Source organism: Eriocheir sinensis, chromosome 8 (assembly GCF_024679095.1).
Source record: "Eriocheir sinensis breed Jianghai 21 chromosome 8, ASM2467909v1, whole genome shotgun sequence".
NCBI classification, from domain to species: domain Eukaryota; kingdom Metazoa; phylum Arthropoda; class Malacostraca; order Decapoda; family Varunidae; genus Eriocheir; species Eriocheir sinensis.
Window position 1 is genome coordinate 10861119 of NC_066516.1, and position 22480 is coordinate 10883598.

Genomic DNA, 22480 nt, shown 5'->3' on the forward strand with positions numbered 1-22480 from the left:
TGCCATTTTGACAATTTGGCCATTTAGCCATTCACTTAGGTAATCACTGCTCTTCTCTCCATAAACGTTTTCTTGTTTCCATGAGACTTGGATAAGAAGGTTTAATGTAAAATTAAATCACACCTGTCTCATAATTTCTATTGAGTATGCTGAAACTTCATCTCAGCCTTTTCATTTTTCATCTTGATGGATTCTGGCATTTTATTTGAATATTTGGAATTTTATTTCAGTGGAGGCAAGTGGAGTCATATCAAGAAGTATGTTGAAACCAAAGAAACATTTCCTCACAACCTTCACAACACCATAACAAGCAGCACCTACTCAGGCCGCCTTCTTCTAGAGTCCCTGGATTGTGATAGATCATCAACTGAGCACCATTCACCTTCTCTTGCTTCTCATGCCTCCCAGTTGTCCAGCTCCAGCCTACTAAACATACCAAGCTGTACTACAACAGGGCCCAGTTCTACGGGTCCAGATATTTCCTCTTCATGCCTGCCTGAGGATTATCTCCAAATCTATTCAGAATATGATCCAAGTTTCCCTCCTTCATCCTCTATGTTGGTTCTTCCCCATGCACCCAACACCCAAGATGTGATGGATGCTGTGCCCAAGTCCCTCAGCACAGGTGCTTTATCTGGATCAGCAGGATACCCTGAGCCCTGTTGTGCTGGCCCACATGATACAGGAAAGTCAGTGGCAGAGGGTCAAGTAATGAAAGATCATATCATATGTCCATATCATAATGGCGATAATGTGGCTGAGGAGGACAGAGTGAGCATAGGGAGTGATACACTCTCAGGGGTTAGTGAAGATTTCAGTTGTTCTTTACCTGTTGGTGTCCCAGAGCTGTTACCAGATACAGTACCACTTCCAGAAGTGATAATAACTATGAATAATTCTGTGAATAATTCATGTGATGAGTTAGCCCAATCTGTAGAAAGTAAGGAAATTTGTGATGATAACATTGATGGCTGTGTTAATGCTGATAGCAGTAGTGTAATAAAAACTGCTTCAGCAGAAAATGGAAAGGAAATGCCTGGTTCTAAGCAGGAAAGGAGTCCCCTAATTGAAAATGGAGGAAAGGACAATACCATGTCATATAAACCAACTGATCACCTAGACCATGAGGAAAATAGCATAACTGACACTTCATTTGCCAGCACTACTCTCCCATCATTTTCATGGACAAAACAGGAAGATTCAGAAGTACCCTCACTAGATATTGAAGATCTTATAAGGAATTCTCGTCAGCTTCTACAGAATGTTGACCACACACTTTTGCAAAGCAGAAGCCAGAGTGTCGTATTTCCTGATTCTGGTGAAAACAGTTCTGCTGATCACTCTGAATTACCATATGATGGTGACAGTGTGAGCCAAGATTTATTAGATAAAGGGGGGAGCTTAGCAAACCAAAATTCTCTTGAGAAAAAGGCATTATCCATTAGCCTCTCAAAAAGCAATACGCCCGTCAGATTGTCTCCATTAATGGCACGCAGACTGGGTAAAAGTAAAAAATCAAGTTTAAAAAGTGCAAAAAGTGAAGGTAACTTGTCAACTCCCCAGAAAAGGCCTGATGTGTCAGCTGGAAAAAATATTATTGTTGACCCAGAAACCAGAAGCGTAAAACAAGCAGAGCTGATACCAAACATTGTTACCCAGGTTGCATTGCCAAGCCTTGAACAATCACAAGATTTTACCAAAAATAATAGTTCAAGCCAAAGAGAAAGTCCATCTCCCATTATATGTGACCCTCCTCCAGAAAGTTCCTTAGCATCTTTGCTGGAAAAATATTCTGCCAACAGAGGCCAAGACTCTCAGCCAAGATTACCAGAAGGGATTGTGAAGGTGTGGCTGTCCCAAGTGATCTCTGCTGTCTCTTTCCTCCATCAGCAGGGTATAGTTTGGGGGTAAGATGTAACTTTTGTTTTTGTTTCTTTTCATACACCACACACACACATGCACACTCACACATCCACACACAAAGAATAGTGGAGGCCTGGGAAAAGATGTGGTCCATGCAAAGACAATACATGAATTCTAGGCCAAGTTAGATAATAGTGGATACAAAGACAAGGCAGTACAAGCATAGCTCCTTTCCCGTTTATTACTAGATAAACATAACTAGGCAACTAGGTAAATACACACACACACACACACCTGATAGTGGTGTACAGGGTGGCGACCGGGGTGGAGAATCTTGACAGAGAGGACCTGTGTGTGTGGAGCGAGAGAGAAACGAAAGGACATGGAAAGAAGTTGAGGGTGACCATGTGTAGGCGAGATGTGAAAAAGTTTAGCTTCCCAAACAGAAGTATTGAGCTGTGGAATGGACTAGAGGAGGAGGTGGTTTGTGCAAGAAACATTCATGATTTTAAGGAAAAGTTGGATAAGAGAGGATATGGAGACGAGACAGCGCAAGCGTAGCTCTTTTCCCGTATGTCACAACTAGGTACGCACAAACACACTTACACATTCTTCAAATATTTAGATATATGGCAAGTTTGATTGCACTTCAGGATCAGAGTCACAAGATTGTATGAAAACTAATTGCTGTTGTTTCTCCATTACTATTTGCAGGGACTTAAATCCAGATAATATTTTGTTGGATGAAGGGGGCAGCATATTGATGACTTACGAGAGTCGGTGGTCTTCAGTACAACAAGGAGTGTGGAGGAGTCAGGGTCTGACAAGCCAGGCAAAGAAGTGGATGCAGAAAGGTTATTTGGCCCCAGAACTAACCTCACCCCTATCACATCCAACACCTGCATCAGATTGGTGGTCTGTCGGAGCACTTATGTACCATTTGCTCACAGGACAGGTAATATTTGTTTTGGTTATTATTATAGTGTTGAGCCATCTTATCCTGTGAGCATGTTATTTTGTTCCAGGACCTACTTTTTGTGGGTGTTAAAATGTTTTGACAATTTAATTCGATCTGAACTTGTATTCTTTCATAAACAAATTGACGATAGTGTGAAAAATTAATACTGTGAAGAGGTTGTAGAACAAATTGTAATACTATGTTACATATAATTGGTGGATTTAGTACTAGTTTAAATATTATACATGAAGCATAAATATCCTGCCTTATTTGAACTTTAACCTGGTGGCTGCGGGGATCATGTTTCTTAACGGCTCCTCTAAGCTAATTAATGAGAAAAAAATCATCACTCACGGAAATCATTATATACTATATATAAAGGCATTTATGATCAGTTTATGCATCTTCTGTATTAGGGGGGTGGTTATGTCAAGCCAAAAATTTGGCCTGTCGCTGGTACGCGGTAAAGCCACAAATTTGGCCCGTTGCTGGTACCAGGTTAAAAGGTCTTATTTGGGGTGTGATTGTATCAGTTGAATGTAAGGTTCAGTTTCTTATTTTACATGTTAGTTTGTTGTTATAAGTCTTTTCATTCATTTTTCTCTTTTTTAAGACAGTAGATGTGTTCATTGCATCTGAGGCACAAACTACGGATGATAAATTTTAGTCATGAGTAACACTCGGTAATACCTAACAGTCAGATAAAAAAGTCTTGAGTGTAGTCATAACCAGTGAAAGTGTTTGTATTTTTGTCCATTTTTTCTAAGGGGGGAGATTTTTTCTTAGCATATAAATGAAATATTGCTTATTTTTTAGGGTTTGACCTTCCATCATGGAAGAAGCAGGGCTGTAATGATGATTTATGATTTTATTCAGAATTTTTAACAAGGGGGATTAAGGTGTAATTTCTAAAGAGATATTCCACCACTGAATGGAAAGTATTATAGATGGTTATCGTTTTCATTCCTCAGAGCATCTCTCAAGCTCATCCCTCAGGTATCACCTCCCACACTGAACTGCTAATACCACCCCACCTGTCACCTGAGGCGGTTTCCCTCCTTTCTCAGGTAAAGACTATTTTCAAAATATCTGTTATTTTGAAATAAAACAATTTACCTGTTGGAAGTATTTACATTAATATCTTAAATCACTCAACAGCTACTGTGTGTTCATCCTACGGAGCGGCTTGGGGGAGGTGGAGCAGGAGTCCAGGAGGTCAAGGATCACACCTTTTTCACTGGTATCCAGTGGGTCAATTAGCTGCTTTGGGTGAATAGTATCCCGTGCAATGCTAAATTGTAATGCTCAACTTAGGAAGCATTGGCAGCCAAAGATAACGGACAAGGGAGTGTTCTTTACCGTTGGTTCAGATATTTATGTACACAGGAGATCTTGTAAATTTGTAATGTTTTCATCATGTTGGTGCTCTCCTAACAATGAATCCAGTATTCTACACTTTTAAATTTATATTTTCTGATAATTATAAATAGATAGATCAATACATAGATATATATAGATCAATAGAGAGATAGATAGATAGGAAAAAACTAAGATCACGTATAACCTTTCAGTATAACTTTTTGAATCTCAACATATTATCTCAGATAAATGGGGGAATTACTCAAGTACTTCCTAGTCTACCACAGTATATCCAAGACAGATAAGCAAACATATCCTTCCATTGCAACAACTTCACGTCTTCCAAATTTTCTATTTCATCTCATATGCTCCCTGATCGTTTCTGCAACCTTCATACAATTGGGGGATAACTTTATTCAAAATTTATAAGATCTTTGGAATGACCCAGTAACTCATAAAACAGATACATAATTGATGGGCACATCAACAGAACCTCTGAATTTATCCCCTGTAATCATATGAGAAAGTGCCATGATATGAATGCACTTCAAAACATAGCTTGTTATGTATTATGAAGGTTTAACTGTTGCCTGCTTTACCTCTCCAAAAGGAAGATCTGATACCTTTACAGACTACACTATGAGTATTTTTAAGTATTTTGGAACACAGCTTCCTTTCTAAACTGTGTGCACATACTTGATAAAGACAACCCCCACTTGCCAAGTTTTATACAGTTTCAAAGAGAGAATTTGATATTATAATGTATGTTATGTGTACATTAAAAGTCTTGTTGATCTAAAATTCAAAGTGCAGCTGTTGTAGATTTTTAATGAATGTTGTGTGTGCATGGTGTGATCAGATAAACTACAAGTTGAGAATCTCTTACACAGAATTCTAGGGATTGGAAGTGTACTTGATTTGATTTTAGAATACACTGGTGCCACAGGTTTCATATATAACTTTTTGCAAACTTGTATTAGATGCAAAAATGTTCAAGATTCAAAGCAATATTTCCTATTTAAATTCACATAAATTTAATTCATGCTGTCCAGGCCACCTACAGCCACCCCCAAAATCATATTCTACTGAAAATATAAGTCTTTGAAACAATTAAACAAATATATAATTCAAATAATTTCTGAGGGAAATATTATATGAAACCACAGAGCAATGAAAACTTTTCCTTTCTGAAATTTATACTGGCACAAGTGAAAGTTGCAGAGGAAGGAGGGTGGCTACTACTTGGAAGGGGAGTAACTTTGATTCTGGTGTGCTGCGATCTCTTTTCTAATGTTAAATATTGTTGATTTAGCCTTACTGTACTCTTGGCAAGATCAAAGTATCCTTTTCAACTCACTTTTATAAATTCTTTCTCTTTCACTTCTATAATATTGTACTTTTTTCTATTCTCTTTTTTACCTGCATTTTACAGTTTTTTTTATTTATTTATTTAAATTTTTTTTTTTTTTGGGGGGGGGGAATAAAACAATGTTAGGCACCCCCCCAAAAAATAGAAAAGTAGGCAGTAACAGAGGACTTCAAGCAAACATTGCTGAAGAAACTTCATTAATTGGTTTGTTTCCAAACGAGGCACTTGTGATTTTCTAACTGTGGCATGTCATGACAGCATTCAAAAACTACAATTTTGGAGGTCTCCAGATTTGAGAATTTCAGATAAGAGATTGTAAACCTGTAACACCATGAGTTATGAAAGCAGCATTTAGAGATCATAAGCATCACAAAACAACACAATTGATCTACTATATGCGACACAGCCACCCAAGCTGTTCATTCTCCTTTTCGGGCTGGTCGACATATGGGTACCTGGGCAAACCTGGGTGAACTAAAGTGTGGTAACCAGGATGTCACTCTTGGCCTGTGCCCTGGGGTAATGGGCTCTTACCCACCACAGGCTGAAGGGCCAAAGAGACGGAGATAAGGCCGACTTTAACTGCAGCTTAGCATATGCCCTAATTTTACTTTATTTTACTTTTAAAAATTATAGATTTATTCATTATCATGTTTTGTGTAGCACTGATTATAAATTCACTTTTTTTTTCAGAGATAATATAGATAACACTGGGTTACAAAAAAAAATTGTAAGTTGTCTAAGTTTTTTTAACTGACTTAGGACAAATTTGCACCGCTTAGTCCGAAAATGACACCCGTTTCTCTCAATCAGGTCAGATTTTTGTGCTAAGTCGATTTTTTAAAAATTCGATCTTATAACTAAATTAATTACATTTTTGTGACATTTTCGGTTGATTTTTGTTAATATTTCTCATCCGAAATAGGTTTTTAAGATAAAAAAATAGTTTTCTAACACAATTCATCAATTTAATGTTACAAAAATTCCTAAGTGTACATTGAATAGTAGACATTGATAAAGGTAAGTACATGTAAATTGGATATTAGGTCATCATTGTCAAAATTCAGTTTCTTCGAACTCCTAGAATGCTCCGCAGGAGGGATGTCTCTCTTCAGAGTCCAACAGTATTGAGCATCATGACTGCATCCCTGATACTTGGTCTCCATCTCTTTCATGTCCTGATGGAATCTCTGCCCCTGCTTGTCGCTCATTGATTGCAGATTCTCAGGAAACCGATCCATATGTGAGAATAAGTAATGCATTTTGATGCTCATGTTCCATCCGAGGTTTCTGAAAGCAGTCAGCATATTGATGACAAGTTCTGCGTAGTTCCTGGCCTTCTTGTAGCCAATAAAGTTCTTCACAACAAGAACAAAAGCCTTCCAAGCTACGTACTAGTTTTCAAACTCTGGATCTCTGATGAGCTGACGGAGTTGAGGACCATCAAAGATGCCAGCTTTCAACTTCTCCATGGTCAAACCTGGTAAAGTGTGGCACAATAAGTGAAGCAGCCACCATCCTTGTCCAGAGCTTTGGTGAACTGTTTGATCAAGCCGAGCTTGATGTGCAGTGGTGGGAAGAGTATCCTGTCTCTGTCCACCAGAGGGTTATTTATGACGTTCCTTGCTCTGCAAGGCACCAATTCCTCCCATACAGGCCAGTCCTTCTTCGCATAATGCTGAGCTTTGTCCTTACTATCCCACATAAACAGAAAGTATGGATACTTGGTAAACCCAGACTGTTGTCCCAACAAAAAGCTCACCATCTTCAGGTCAACACAGATCAATCACTCATGCTGATCATAACAAATTTTCTCCAGCACGTACTTCACCGCTTCATACTTCTCCTTCAGTGTAGTTGAATGAGCGAGGGGTACAGAGGCAAACTGGTTGCCGTTGTGCAGCACAACACATTTCAGCAATCGCTTGCTGCTATCCTTGAACAGTCTCCAATCTTCAGGTCGGTACTGTGGCACTCCAAGCTTGTGCAGAAGCTGTGCAACATCTGTACAGTACACCAAGGCCTTCTCTTCAGAGAAAAACAGAGGTACTCATGATATCTGTTGTGGTTGAAGGTGATGCTAGCACTGTCAGAGAGGAATGTTTTTTCCTTCAATCTGGATGCCAACAGTTTGGCAGAGGACTTTGACAAGCCGAGATCGCGAACTAGATCATTTACCTCCTTTTGGGAATAAGGATGAGGAACATCATCATCAAAAAACACTTCTTCTATTTTATTTTCTTCAACAGTGGAGGACTCTTTATCACTAATGTCAGAAAGTTCTCCAAAGACAGGTACCGGAATTTCATCACAATGAGCTACAGGACGACGTGCTGCTTCAAAATCAGGATACTTGAGGCTGCTCCGGCTCTTTCTGTTGATTCCAGTCAAATCAATAATGCAGAAGTAGCAGTCAGTGCCATGGTTTGTCGGCTCCCTCCAAACCCTGGGAATTCCAAACTTGAGACAACTCTTCTTTTCCCTTCGTCGAACGATGCAAATACTCCGTGCATGTCTTGCATACCATGTGTAGCGCCCAAGCTTTATCCTGGTCACCAAGTTTCATACCAAAATAAGCATGGTAAGCACACTTTATGAAACTTGTGACTGGATTCCTGTTAGGAACAAAGGTGTATTCGCCGCAGATGTAGCAGAATACATCGGGCTTATTTTTGCAAGATCTTCTGGCCAAATCCATTTCATTCACCTGCAAAAGAAAAATACCAGTTAGTAAAAAATTGGCGCATGTATACTTCAAAATTCATTTATTTAAAGAAATAAGAAAGAATTTTGCCTCATATAAATAGAAAATACCCGTACGTATAAAAAAAATGTAAAAAACATCATGTGGCAATAGATGAAAATGTTGACCTGATTGAGCAAAACCAATGTGATTTTTGGATTCAGCACATTAAAATTGTCCTAAATCCGCTAAAAAAAACTTAGACGATAAATTTGTTCTTGGCCAGTGTAATTATTACCAAAAGTTCAGAGAAATTGATTTTCAAAGCAATACATGAAAAATAATGCTAATTTCTATTTGTCCTCATTAATGAGAGTATTACCTTCTGATAAAGATTTAGATCTTCGTTGACCCAACATTCAGCTTAACTATTATTGAAAGGGACTCTTCTTTGGGAAAGTCATCTCACCCAAAATAGGATAGTTGTTTCCCCCATGATATTGCCTATTTTTTTCCCCCTATTTCATTGGTAGGCTATCTTGGCGGGATCTGATGGTCGGCCGCAGCCTGTTATGGTGTGAGTGTGTGTTTATAGGGGTGCCATCTTGCTTGGTTCATGCTGCCCCCAGAGCCAATGTTTGATCATCTCATCTAGAGAGAGAATCTAGAGTCCAGGTTAATAGGTTGTCTTTAGAACAGCATGAGTTGATTAAGGACACTCAGCGGCGACTGAAGAATCCCAACTTGTGGTAGCAGCTGGGACATGAATCCACGCCATCCTGGACGGCGCGACCACATGCTAACCACTCAGCCACCGAGTAACATATCAGTTGTTACAGAGTAACATATCAGATCCTGCACAATCATGTTGAATCCAGTTTTTGGAAATATTTTGTATACAATAAGTAAACTTACAAATGCAAAGCATATGTAATATAGGACTATTTTGCCTTCTGCATTTGGCAAGTTTTAAGTTGCAATACAATGACTAGAACTATCATTGAAAAAAAACTATATACCCATTTTCATGTACTTTAATACTTTCATACTTAAAGCTGTTTCTTGCATAGATAGTTACTAATCATGTACAACCAGCACAAAAGTAAGCTGTTAAGCACAGGCTCTTTGCTAGTAATAACATAACATAGCTTTGTCATAAACTGGTTATCATTAGGGCTTGCTATTATCACAATCATCATATTATGTAATTGCACTTGAAGTGGTTAACTATTGCTTATGTTGTTCTTTTTACCAACACCACCCCCATGGGATATATGAGAATGATTATAATGATGATGGCCATGGTGATAGTGATGACAAGTAGTGTACTGTTTGTTGTTTACCTAAATTGTTTCCTAAAGGAGATTAGATTAAGATGATTAAGGTATTTTATAATAATTATCATATTTAACTAGTTTTAAAAACAAGGTGCCACACATTGTCTAGTATCTATTATACACCATTCAACAGCTCTGAAGTATGAGTGTGCACGGTCTGTTACCAGAATCCTCTCATATAAAAGCTGAGATATTGTCATTGGCATACAACCAGAAACATCTCAGATTTTCAAAATAAACATGTAATCGGGCAAGGATGACTGGGCATGGAATACAAGGTGAACTAAACAGAATTCATATCAATGTATTTAAGAATCTAGACAAAGCTTTTCCCATTCAATGCTATGCAGCTTGCAATTACTCACTCACACACACACACACACACACACACACACACACACACACACACACACACACAGTAGTGCAATGTTCACATGCAAGCCTCACAACCGAGAGGTCCCAGATTTGATTCCAAGGCAGAATGGAAACTGCTGGGCCGTCTCCTTAATCCATGCTCTTTGTCAACCTAGCAGTGAATGGGAAGCACACATCAGTCAGAGGTTGTCTCCCACCTCTTGGGTGCATGTGGGTGTGAGGTTCCAGCTGTTCCAAAAGATATGTCACCAGAGTACTAAACCTCACTCAGGGAGGGCACTGGCTGGGGATCATGAGTTCAATGTGTGATCAGACCATGATGAATTACACACACACACACACACACACACACACACACACACATCATAAAGACTATATCTAGTACAAATATGACAAAACATATTCAGTACATTAGTCAATATTTTACGAAGCTTAACAGGGCCACAAATTATTGAAGCTGTCACTCCTTTGTATACAGATATTTCATGCTGAATAATGCATCTTATTGGCACTGATTAGTGAATGTATATATATATATATATATATATATATATATATATATATATATATATATATATATATATATATATATATATATATATATATATATATATATATATATATATTAGTGTAGAAAAATAAAGTGACATGTTGTTCATTGACAGCGCAGAATGGCAAACCAAAGACAGGTATTATTAAGATATATATGATTACCCTAAAAGATAAGATTTATTTCCATATTTGCAATACAAGAAAATGCCATGCACCTACTAATTATTAGTTTTAAACCCAAAAGGTCTTTCAAAGTATTATAGACTATTATATTTTATCAGAAATTTAATGATAAACTTACAGTAATATGTATACAGTTAGTATGCCTAGAAGTTACATAAATTTATAAGTTGCATAGATATTTGGCTAATAAAAGTTTAACAATTATTATTAGTTATGCATTTACTGTGGGAAAGTGAGTACAGCAAACTTCAAATATATATGTTCATCCTTATTAAAAGGATTTTTTTTTTTTTCCAAATATTAATAGAAATATGTAACTTTCATACTCCCAAAATTAAAGGAAACACTTTAAATTTTTACTCAAGTGGTAGACCATAAAATACAATATCCAGGCTATTAAAGAGTACAGTATGTGCAATTAGGTGAATGGGTTGTTCAGTAAAGAAGGCAGTATTAATCACATCATTCCTGGATTGCATTTGTCTTGAAGCCAGTGGTAGCACCTCCTTTGCCCTCCATTGATTTTCAGTCAAGTTATTGCTCCTTTCTCTTGACAACCTCAGCCCCCCTCGCACTGAAGAAGTGTCTAATGTAAAAAAATGCTGGAGCCACCACTGCTTGAAGCTTGTGTCATCACTAAAATATTCTGGTGAAAATGCATGCATCATTTTGCTTATTTCACTACACCCATTCTGATTGTATAAACTTCAGGTAAGAGTACAAGAATTCTGATGTATAAAAGAAAATGTTTTTGTGTCAGGCATTCCATCAAGCTGATCCACAGTTTTGATTCATCATTTCCAACAAATTCTTTCTCTGCATATAACTTTTGTATAATTTTCAGCAGTAGGTTCAGTTTCAAGCTTAACATCATGGTTTTCACCTGAGAAAAAAAGTAGTACTGTTGTTTGGAGAACCGATGAAAATGCTCGTTCTCACCTTTGCTTTACTACTCCAATGTGTGAAGAGACTTGAAATGCCTCATCTCAGTTTGCTGTAACAAGAATGTTGCTTGGTCATTTATTTTTTTATCCAGTTCGGCAGTTAGGTCAATCAATACTAAACTTGGCATTAATCTCTGATAACCCAAGTGTCCCACTAATGCTGAGCACAACTGTATTTGGTGGGAAAAAATGCAGCTCTTGTGCAAACTAATAAATGTCATCACAAATGTATATGCTTCATTTTTATTTTAATCCAATGGTACATAAGATAAATTATTTTAAGTATCTCTCTCTCTCTCTCTCTCTCTCTCTCTCTCTCTCTCTCTCTCTGATTTCTTTGTGGGCATTTGGTGTCGTTTTACATAGGTTTAAGGGAACATTTCTGCCGCTTGGCACTGATATCGGTTTTTGGGTCCTCCTACCTTTATTTTTTCACCTAGGTGAATAATATTTCTACACATTATGTATTTATATGCAATGCTTCTACACCAGTAATATGGTAAAGAAAACTGCCATAGTTTCTGTGCAATACATTATGTTTGACGATGACGACGCATCACCTAGCCTGGACCTCGAGATTTGTGTCCACTCTCACTACCACAACCGGGCAAGTCAGCGTGGAGTGCAATTTTCCTATGAACAAAACTCATACATTTTAGGACTTTTAATTGGTGGTGTCCTGTTCCTCTTATGTTGATTTGGTAGGGTTTGCAAATCACGTTAAGTTTCGGGTTGAATAATTTTCTGTACGATGCTTCCAAGATCGCAAGACGTCGTACATGCGAACGGACACATCGATGACTGCCGTGCCTTCCTCAACAAAACATATATTAAATTTGATATCACCGATTCTTTGCATTTCAATACTAGTGAATATCAAGTTAAAGGAAGTGGCGGTCGAGTTTGTTTATAGAGAGAGAGACGAGTAAAGACTGGATGCATGAATGGCTGGTGAATGAGTGGATGAGTAAGTGAAGGTACGGATAATGAGTGTAAGAAAGGAAACGAGTAGAGAATACGATGAATAATAGGTAGATGAGTGAGTGGATGAGAAGAGATGAGTGGATGGGTGTACGGGTGAGTGAGTGGTTAAGTAAATGAATAAGAGGGTGAGTAAACCAGGGTTGGTGATTTTTTTGATTTTTTTAAAAAAATCAAAAAAATCAAAAAATCATTGATTTTTTTGATTTATTTGATTTATTTGATTTTTTTGATTTTTTTATTAAAAAAAAAAATATATATATATAGTCTATAAATATATATATATATATATATATATATATATATATATATATATATATATATATATATATATATATATATATATATATATATATATCCTACTGAGTGATTTGAAAATCTCCATAGGTTACTTTAAGTTTGAGTTTAGGGCGTGTAAGTGTGAGCACAGTCAAGGATCCTGATACATACGTGTTCAATACTTGTTTGTAGTTGGTACAGGACCAGGTTTAGGACAGACAGAGTTGCCTGAAGTTATTTTCATGACAGCATTTTATATTATTACCACACAGAAGAACATCTACTTTTATTCTGTTACTGTTTGGTTGCTAACCTTGGTTATTATTATGATACATTGAATCCCAAGTTAGTAAAGACTAAAGGAGGCTGATTTTTACCATCCTTGGAGCACATCATTTAACTTATGGAATACTTTTTAGTAAAAAAATCAAAAAAATCAAAAAAATCAAAAAAATCATGATTTTTTTAGTAAAAAAATCAATGATTTAATCATTTGATTAAATCAATTTGATTTAATCATTGCCAACCCTGGAGTAAACTATATTGATGTGTTAATGCCGTGTTCTTTTCGCAGATGGGAACTAATCTCTTTGGGAGCCCCAGAAGACAGAATGTAGGATATGCCAGGCGTCGATACTGCTTCGTCGTATCATGCTATATAATTTGGTGGTGGGAAGAACTTCATTCTCGTCTACATCAAGGGCCAAAGGGACGGAAATGAACAGCGAGGCCTTGCGCAGCCATAGCGTATTCTCCAAACTTAAACCATTCTTATACGACATGGGATTTGAGCTTCTGTTTTTCCTGGCAAGAGAGATTGTCTGAGTATGAAGTTGCTCCATAGTCTTCTTGTTCTTGTAGTATAAGTTCTGTATGGTTTTATTAATGTGTTAAGGTCTGTGTTTCATTTGCAAACGTACACAGCAAAGTATAGGAGAAGGGAGGAACATGTTATCAGGTTGTTGATTTGGTCTTGCGCACTAAGTAGTTAAGATGAATTTAAACCCATGAAAATAAAAATAAATTATCGAGAAGTCATAAATTACATATACGTGTGCACCTCGCGCCGAACAGCGCAGCGAAGTCTAGCTGTGCTACAGGCTTTACAAGAGAATAACTTCCATGTATTATATAAAAGACGTGGCTAGTAAATTACTGTGAAGCTCTACAACATCAGAAATTAACCCATAAATCTGCTTATGATTAGAGCGAGAAAATCTTTACATGCGGTGGGTGGCGAGAGTCGAAACACGTGTGGCGCAGGTCATCCTGGGCCCATACTCTCAAACCTCTCGACGCCCAAGTGCACATATTTGACAAGGCTTTCGTGGGTGTTTGGGGCATTTCTAGGGATACTTTATTGCCCCTAGTGGTAGTGTGACCCTTCTTCTGTACCGTGAATGTGAAAAAACGGTCATGAGAACCCGATTAATCTCCTTTTCGGCCTTTGAAAATAGGTGACATGAGAGGTGGAAGCGGGTTATGGTGAGGCTCCCTGCCAATAGATGGCCCCGCGCTGTCAGTCTTGTCACTGGCCAGGTGGCGTGAGGATGTGTGCGCGGCAACTACCACAGTGTCAAGTGTATCAATGGTTAGTCGATCGGCTGGTGTGAATGTGCGCTAGTGGAGCCATAGTGACCATAGCCCCGGAGCATGGACGTGGCACGGTGGATCAATCGCTGTGGTGGAGGTGGAGCGCAGGTAGCGGCGAGGGAGGAGAAAGGTGTCGTCTGCTACTCAGCTGATCATGGTGGCGCTGTTTACATGGGATGAAGGTCGCCCTTAACCCTGACGCCCTTAACCCCTCTCCGCGCCCTCGCCTTCCCCAAGCCTTGCCCTGGGGCGGCCCTCACGGAGGATGCCAGCTGCTGCACGTTGCGAGGCTTCAAACTCAACTCTCGGGCATAATTGCATTGGTACTTGCGCGTTTACTAGCGCTACGTCGAGCTCGCAAGACGATTTTTATTTATCGGGAAAAAGATGTATTAAAGAGCATCTAAAGGTATAGCGGGATGGTCTTCAAGGAGGTAGCCAGAGTGATCCCAAAGACACAGGCAGCGTCGGTGGGGGAAGGGAGTAGAGCGGCGTTTTGCGGCTCTCCAAACAATAAAGGCAGGAGAGTCTGATCAATATACGCGAGTAACTAGTATTTCCGCATCTCGACCTTGGTGATCGAAGACATGACTTGTGACGGAATGTTTCTGCTGCCGTGACGTTTCTTGACACTAAAGGAATGCTTCTGTGCACTGCAGGACTCTCTCTCTCTCTCTCTCTCTCTCTCTCTCTCTCTCTCTCTCTCTCTCTCTCTCTCTCTCTCTCTCTCTCTCTCTCTCTCTCTCTCTCTCTCACACACACACACACACACACACACACACACACACACACAGACGCTACACATTTCGTTGTTCTGGTATTGCTTCATGTTAAAGATCGCACATGAAAGAACACACACACACACACACACACACACACACACACACACACACACACACACACACACACACACACACTTAACCAGTCCTGAAATACAAGTTCTGGGTGAGAACGCTGCACATAGCAACACTAAAAATACAAGTGATATAATTATGATAATGATAATGATAATAATTAATAACAGTAGAATAATTAAAATAACAATAATGTGCCTTGGTGTCGCGCATCAAGGAGTCGGTCACTATTTTTTACCTGTTAAAGGTAAAATAAAATATGATTGTTATAAAAATCAGAAGAAAAATGGTAAGCAATATTGACAGCCACAACAATAACCGCCTTGGCAGTACACAGGTATGCGTGGGGGGGCTGTGGTGGCTCGCTTCACAGAACAACCTCCACATAGTGTTGGGCAGTCATGCGATCCCTTCCTCCCCCTTCCCTGGCTCTCAACGTCTCTTTGCAGACAGTACAGCGACAGAAAGTAATCAAGTGTTATGTGCTGGCACGAACACTAGACTCTGTGTATCTCTGTGTGGTGTGTGTGTGTGTGTGTGTGTGTGTGTGTGTGTGTGTGTGTGTGTGTGTGTGTGTGTGTGCTTTGATGGGGAATATGGCATGTGAGTGTACCATACAGAATCCCATATATATGACTATGTCCTTTCTTATATTCGTTCGTTTTTATTTATTTTCCGTAATACTGAGTGGAGGCTGATTAATGAAACGTACATTGACCATTATAATCATGACTATGGATTACTATAATGATAAGAGTGATAAGAAGAATACAGTAGTAGTAATAGTGGTTTTAGTAGTTTTAGTAGTAGTAGTAGTAGTAGTAGGAATAGTTGCTGTTGTTGTTGTTGTAGGAGAATTAGTGATAATAGTAATAGTAGAGGTAAATATAATTACTGTCACAGGTAATTCCTTATTTTTTATAAATAATTATTTCTTGATTGACTATATATTTTTTTGGGGGGGTGGGGGCTTTAGCGTTATTTTTACCATCGTCAGTGGAAGTTTTCTTCACACACACACACACACACACACACACACACACACACACACACATTCAGTAGTTTTAATATACAGACAGACAACGCTGAATAGATGAATGAGGGAGGTAGAGTAGGGTCAAGTGAATTAGGCCATGGTTCCCCATTATCGTGCTAACCAACGCTTCTTTGCCACAGATGCGGGCGGTGGGTTCCCCTTGGCCAGGTACTCTTGGCGTGAGGGATGCGGTCCGCCCCCCGCCCCGCCAAGCCGCCTGACATCCCCGCCACAGCTCCACGCTGGCCGCCCCCGCCGCCAAGCCACTTCTCATCACACAACGGAACATCTTGGGCTCTTCCGTCGCCTCCACGATGGTTTATATATGTATGTGATATAAAATCAAAAGTATTGAAAAGCGGAAATCCATGGAACTGAAAATAACAGCGACGCCAACCGCTGGGCAGATGTGAAACTTCCACACGTAGCTGCATCGATTGTACACTTTAACGTATATGTAAGGCACAGTGTTTCGTTGAGTAGTGAAAACAAATGTTTGGTCTGTCTTTTGCTCACAGTGAAGGGCAGGAGTGATGGCTGAAGCATACCTGGTCAGTACATGCTTACGGGTGTTTCGCGACCTGTCACGGGTTGTGTCATGACGCTTCACCCGGTGCTCCACTGACTCGCTGGTCACGTGGCTCCTCACCTCATGAGTGAAACCAAGCTAAGTGAAGTAAATTTTAGTGTTGAAGATCGCCCAAAGAGAAGACAAACAGTCAAAGAAAAAGTAAAGAAAGGAAAGTTGATTAAAAACGAGAGTGCACTGAAGACACTAATGCACCATTGTGAGGATAACAAATTTATACCAACAGAGGAAAGATGGCACAAAGAAAAGGCAGCAGAATACCTAAGATATTACTATTATACTGAACCTGTGAAGTGCACATAATCTAAGGGAGTGAAGCAAACACTTTAAACACGGAGGGACGGAGGAGGAGACGGCGAAGTAGGGGAGTCTTGCATCATGGGAGAGCTTCAGGCGACTATCGAACTGGCACTTCACATCCACAAGTTTTACAACGTCGACCTGTTCCAGCGGGGGTAAGTAGATGAGATGTTAACTTTCTTGGTTATTTTCTTTTTCGTCAAATGAACCAGATGCTATGCGCCAGGAGGTGGGGTGGGGGTGGGGGTATCGAAGGAACACAGGTGTGCGCTGCCTCACAGGTGTGGCTGTCCAGAGGCATCTAATGATAAATGGACAGCAAACTTGGAGTGATGAAAAGTGTACAAGCAATAGGGTCAGCTGTGTCTCCAAAAGTGGTCCTTGAGAAGGCTGAGAGCATTCGAGTCTGGTATGTTCCCTTCACCGAGACCACAAATGTACTTACCTGATCGTGACGTCGTGAAAGTGATCCAAATTTTCAACCTTGGTGATGTTGCGTAGGGCAATCATAATGCTTTGAGGCGTCCAAGAAGGAGACGCGCTTTGGTGTGCGGCGTAATAGACATACCTAAGACGCAAGACATTGTAGCTTGTATGAAATAAATAAGGTAGTATTGTGCATGTAAGAATGTATTGATCATGAATTTATTACGACTTGGCATCGGGCAACTTTCTGCACATGGTATACATTCACTCAGATGGTGGCAGCCAGGCAAAGCAAGTGTTACAGCCGTAACTAGATACTGAAAGGTAAAACGTAGCCTCGTACACAGACACATCCTGATTATGTGCAGGATTAAATCTAAAGGCAGCACCATACATTTGAGACTTTAAGTGTTTGTAATGCATCGAAAGGGCGCGTTATGGCATGCCTTGAAACCTTAATGAAGCTTAAACGTTCACACACACACTCGCCCTCTTTAACCTCAATCCACCCACTCCATTATCGTCCCAGTCCCTCTCTTTATTTTCTCAAGCTACTTGTTCTTAAAAGAAAATTTAAAAAAAAAAGTATATAGGTAATGCTGCTCTCAAAAACTGCGTTGTCAATGTTGTTTTCCCACCAGGTTCTGTGAAAGCGGACGGGCAGGAATTATAGGACATTATTTTAGTGTCTGGTGTTTAGTTAGGCCTGTTCTGAGAAGTGCGTCACCGTCACCACCTACGGAGGGTGTTGTATAGAGATGCAGGCATTTAGCGGCAGCAGGTGTTTTATTTTATTTTTTAGGGGGGGGCGGCATTGGGGGGGGGGGGAGTATTATGGGTTATACGAAAAAGGAGGAGGCCTATTTTTTTGGTAGACTTCCTTAAAGTTGCAAGAAAGCAGCAGTAAGGTAACCCAAAGTCTTTCATCAAAGCGTCACCTCTATCTAAAATGAGCTCGACCAGCACCACCAACAAAGGTACCCCAGAGAGATTGGAACTATCCCACTATCCCTTGGACGTACATTCCGACCCATTCATTATTTTGGCTCCTACATATCGACGTACAGCGACTTGCATTTCGATAGATGCAATAGTTCAGGAAATTCCTTGTCATTCCTACATAGGTTAGGTTATTATTAAAACAAGGGAAAACATGTATCAGTATCTTTAATGAGGGGTAGGTGCAGGTCATTAATATAACAAGAGAAAATATGCATTTCTATATTTAGTCAAGAATAGGTTGGGTTAGGTTATCACCAATAAAACGAGAAAGTATGTATATATCTCAGTAGTTAATCAATGTACCTGTAAGTCCTTTCAGTGTATGCCATGCAGGTGGTGATCAATCGGTCGTATACTAAGTAACAAACGGTGTCTTACGTACAATTCATAACCTTTTGGTCACGGTTACATGGAAAGCTGGCGTTGTGAGAAAGATAGATCGTTTCCTGTCATTTACGTTCAGGAAGAGCGTACGTGTTAATTTCCTAGTATGTATCCCATCTCACAAATATATGGCAGAAGTTCCTAGTAGTCTTCCAGTTCCATGTATTCTCCCAGTTACAGATACCGACGTGGGTAATGAAGAGGGAGTCAACCACGAGGAGTTAGTTGCCTTTAGTATTAAAAAAAATTCCATGGAAACAAACAGATTACTCGTGCGATCAGTGTTACGTATACCTCTATTAATCAGAGAAGCCGCAAGTAGGCTTTCTGTATGCGGCATAATGTTGGTGGGCATCCGGTAGAGACAGGCACCGGATAGTTTCGTTATGCGGTTCATTGGGTTTACGTGGCGCTGAAAGCGTGTCAGTATTCAAAGAGAGAGACGGGGAGGGGAGGGAGAGTGGGAGAAATTAATGCCTTCTGAATCTAGGGCTACCGTAGCTTCTCCATATTAAGCTTATTTTGGTGACTAACAACACAACCGGGAAAAGGACCAAAAGAGATACACAGATGGACAGAGAGAGAGAATTAATGTTTTACGAATCCAGGACTTCCGTAGCTTCTTCATACTTAGCTTATTTTGATGACTAGATTAACGAAACAAACGGAAACAGGAACCACACACACAAACACACACTGCAAGGCTTCACGGCCAAACAGGTGGCGGTTCGGGCCCCGCTCAGGCCTGATTCTTTCCGTTGACTAGGAGTGGTTACTGTCCCCCCTTGAGCAAGGGGGATGGGATGTGTGGTGTGTGAGGTCCTGGCAGTACCCAGAGATCGACAAAATGAGCACTCGCTCACGTCGTGAGGGTACCTGCTGGCGAAAGCGAGTCCAAGTCGTGATGAGTCCGTGGTGAATTACACACACACACACACACACACACACACACACACACACACATACACACATTCCCATTAGATCTATATTGACGGCTTGAGTTACAAAAAAAACAAAAGCAACAACAAAGCAGTAAGTATAGAAAACAGACAGACAGACAGACAAAGACTACTATTAGTACTGTATTGACGACTGGAGTAACATAAAACGGAAAAACAAAATCAACAAAGGAGCGGTAGGTATAGAAAACACGTTGAGCGCCAGTGAGCGGAAGGAAGGAAGGAAGCGAGGCGAGCACCGGCAGGCGTCGTGGATGGCACAAACTCCCTTTAAAACGAATCACTGTCCGCCAGGTGTGCACAAGAGCAGGTGTGGGCGGCTGAGGTGCATGGGGAGGGGCGGCAGATGGAGGAATGGCAGGGGATGAAAGGGGGAGAAGGGGGTGGGGTTGAGATGGGTGTTTTGAGGTGGGGGGGAGTTGATGTGGGAGGTGTGGAGGGTGGCTAGGGGTGTGGGGTGAAGAGGGGACGTCCAGGGTGGGGAGGTGGGTGAGAAGGTGTGTAGAAGGGACATGAAGGGCGGGGAGGGGAATGGAAAAAGGGTGAAGTAAGGAAAAGGGGGGGAAGATGTGGTGGGTTAGCGAAGAGGGGGTGTAAGTATCGTGTAAGGGACATTATCGTGTGTGTGTGTGTGTGTGTGTGTGTGTGTTTCCGCGCGCGAGAATATGGGTGTTAAATATCACTCCTCCTCCCTCACACACACGCACAGACAAACAAACAAAAGAAGGTCCTGCAATGTCACTTCTGAATCACATCAAAACCCAACGACAACCAACAAAACAACCAACCAACAGAGATATTCAACAGCGGTTTTAAGTATATTTGGCTTGAGTAGGGAGGCTGCAACGACTACAGTAACAGGCTGAGGGGTTGGGGCGTTGAGCGTGCTAATGAGAAGGGGAGGAGGCGCACGAACGCTATGACGGCCCATGAGTGTCTGGCTGGCAGCCCCAAGCGCCGCCACAGCCGTGCGTGCATGGAGGTGTCGATACTGGTGCTTGCGTCTCGTCCGTGTCTCATTACGTGTGGCTTGGGGTTACTCGCGCTCGCTTATCTTAGGTCGAGAGTAGCTAGCGGCTTGTTGGTGATGGCTGGGTGGGTTATGCATTAATTGTGTATGCATATTGCGTGTCTATGTAGCTATTTACTGGTGTTGGTGTTTTGGTTGTGGTTTGTGTTGTCGCTCTGTCGCTCGCTTACCTTAGGTCGAGAGAAGCTAGCGGCTTATTGGTGATGGCTGGGTGGGTTATGCATTGATTGTGTATGCGTATTGCGTGTTTTTATTCTTGCCGATGTTAGTGGCGGTATGTTTTGTTTGTGTTTATCGCGTGTGTGTAAGGTAAAGGTAAAGTTTACTTAGTTTAGGCAAATGCTAAGATGCGCGTGGCCTAGGTGTTCATCTCTGTTATATATTTGGTTCTTGAGCCTCTGCTGGTGGGTAAGAGTCTTTTCGATCCTAAACAAGCTAATCAATAGATGCCGATTCAAAGAGGTGTCATTCGCGTCATGGAGGGGAGACAGCAATACACCAGCTGACCCGAATCATAAGAATCTCATTACAAAATATGAATTCATCACAGTAACGCTGCATGCCATACTTAGGCTAAATGCAAGATAAAAAATAAACTGCAGGAAGCTTTCGTTCTAACACATCAAACATTTGTAACTTGATGCACTTGAAATTTTACAACAAATTCAGTGAAATTTTACAATATACTTTCATTGAATTTTCAATCCCTTTAATCATCCCTTTAATTGTTTTTCTTTCTAAAATATAAACACAATGTAAAAGCTTCAGACTTAAGCTCAGTAACTGTATTTCTTGATTTAGATATATGAAATTTGTTTATTCAGGATTCGCGTATTAAAACTAGATGGCAACAAAGCAATATTGTTTGTGAATGTAATTTATAATCTTCTAACATATGGATATCTGCTGGTCTTTAAAGGCGCCAGACTATCTTTCTCGTGGTTAGAGTATAATATATCACTCGCGCACATTTAATTAATCACTCTTGCACCTGGTCATTTGCAACAGTTTAGACACAATCCATCAGCATGCCATCAAACGTCTCAGTGACTTATAAATGGGCAGCACTAAACGCTGGCGGGGCTCCCAGGTGGTAACAGCTGGCCGTTTTTTACACGACCGCTGTGACAGTGATGGGTGCGCTGTACAGGTGTAAGGCGTCGACCCGTCAGTTAAGAGTTGGCGGCCAGGCAAAACTTGGGCGTTGCGGGCCTGCTGGTGTTGGCAGGAAGCAAGATGAGCCTAGATGACGGCGGTGCCCAGCAAGAATAGTCCAGGAAGTGGGTGAAGGAAGGAGTACCCCTCAAGGTGTCCTTCAGTACAACTATTGATCAGCAGCCTTACCGTCCCTCCTCCCCTTCCTCCTTTTTCTCCCTCCCACCTTCCCCTCTACTCCTTAGTTTTTCTTGAACTTACTTTTCCAG

At 40.5% G+C, this 22480-nt stretch overlaps 2 protein-coding genes across 4 annotated transcripts in view; both read left to right on the forward strand.

The window, feature by feature from the left end:
- The first annotated feature begins 186 nt into the window (after positions 1 to 186).
- On the forward strand, positions 187 to 9475 carry LOC126995341 (uncharacterized). Its single transcript, XM_050854821.1, has 4 exons — positions 187 to 1907; positions 2578 to 2818; positions 3793 to 3888; positions 3980 to 9475. The coding sequence occupies exons 1-4, from the start codon at positions 187 to 189 to the stop codon at positions 4079 to 4081; spliced, it is 2160 nt and encodes a 719-aa protein (XP_050710778.1). The 3' UTR covers positions 4082 to 9475.
- A 4878-nt stretch (positions 9476 to 14353) lies between these two features.
- Positions 14354 to 22480, forward strand: part of LOC126995501 (uncharacterized) — a 59538-nt gene continuing 51411 nt past the window's right edge. For all 3 annotated transcript variants that reach the window (XM_050855089.1, XM_050855092.1, XM_050855091.1), the window contains exons 1-2: positions 14354 to 14474; positions 16507 to 17410. In XM_050855089.1, coding sequence (XP_050711046.1) covers positions 17334 to 17410 — 77 coding nt within the window. In that variant the 5' untranslated portion in view covers positions 14354 to 14474; positions 16507 to 17333. The remainder of the gene's footprint in view (positions 14475 to 16506; positions 17411 to 22480) is intronic.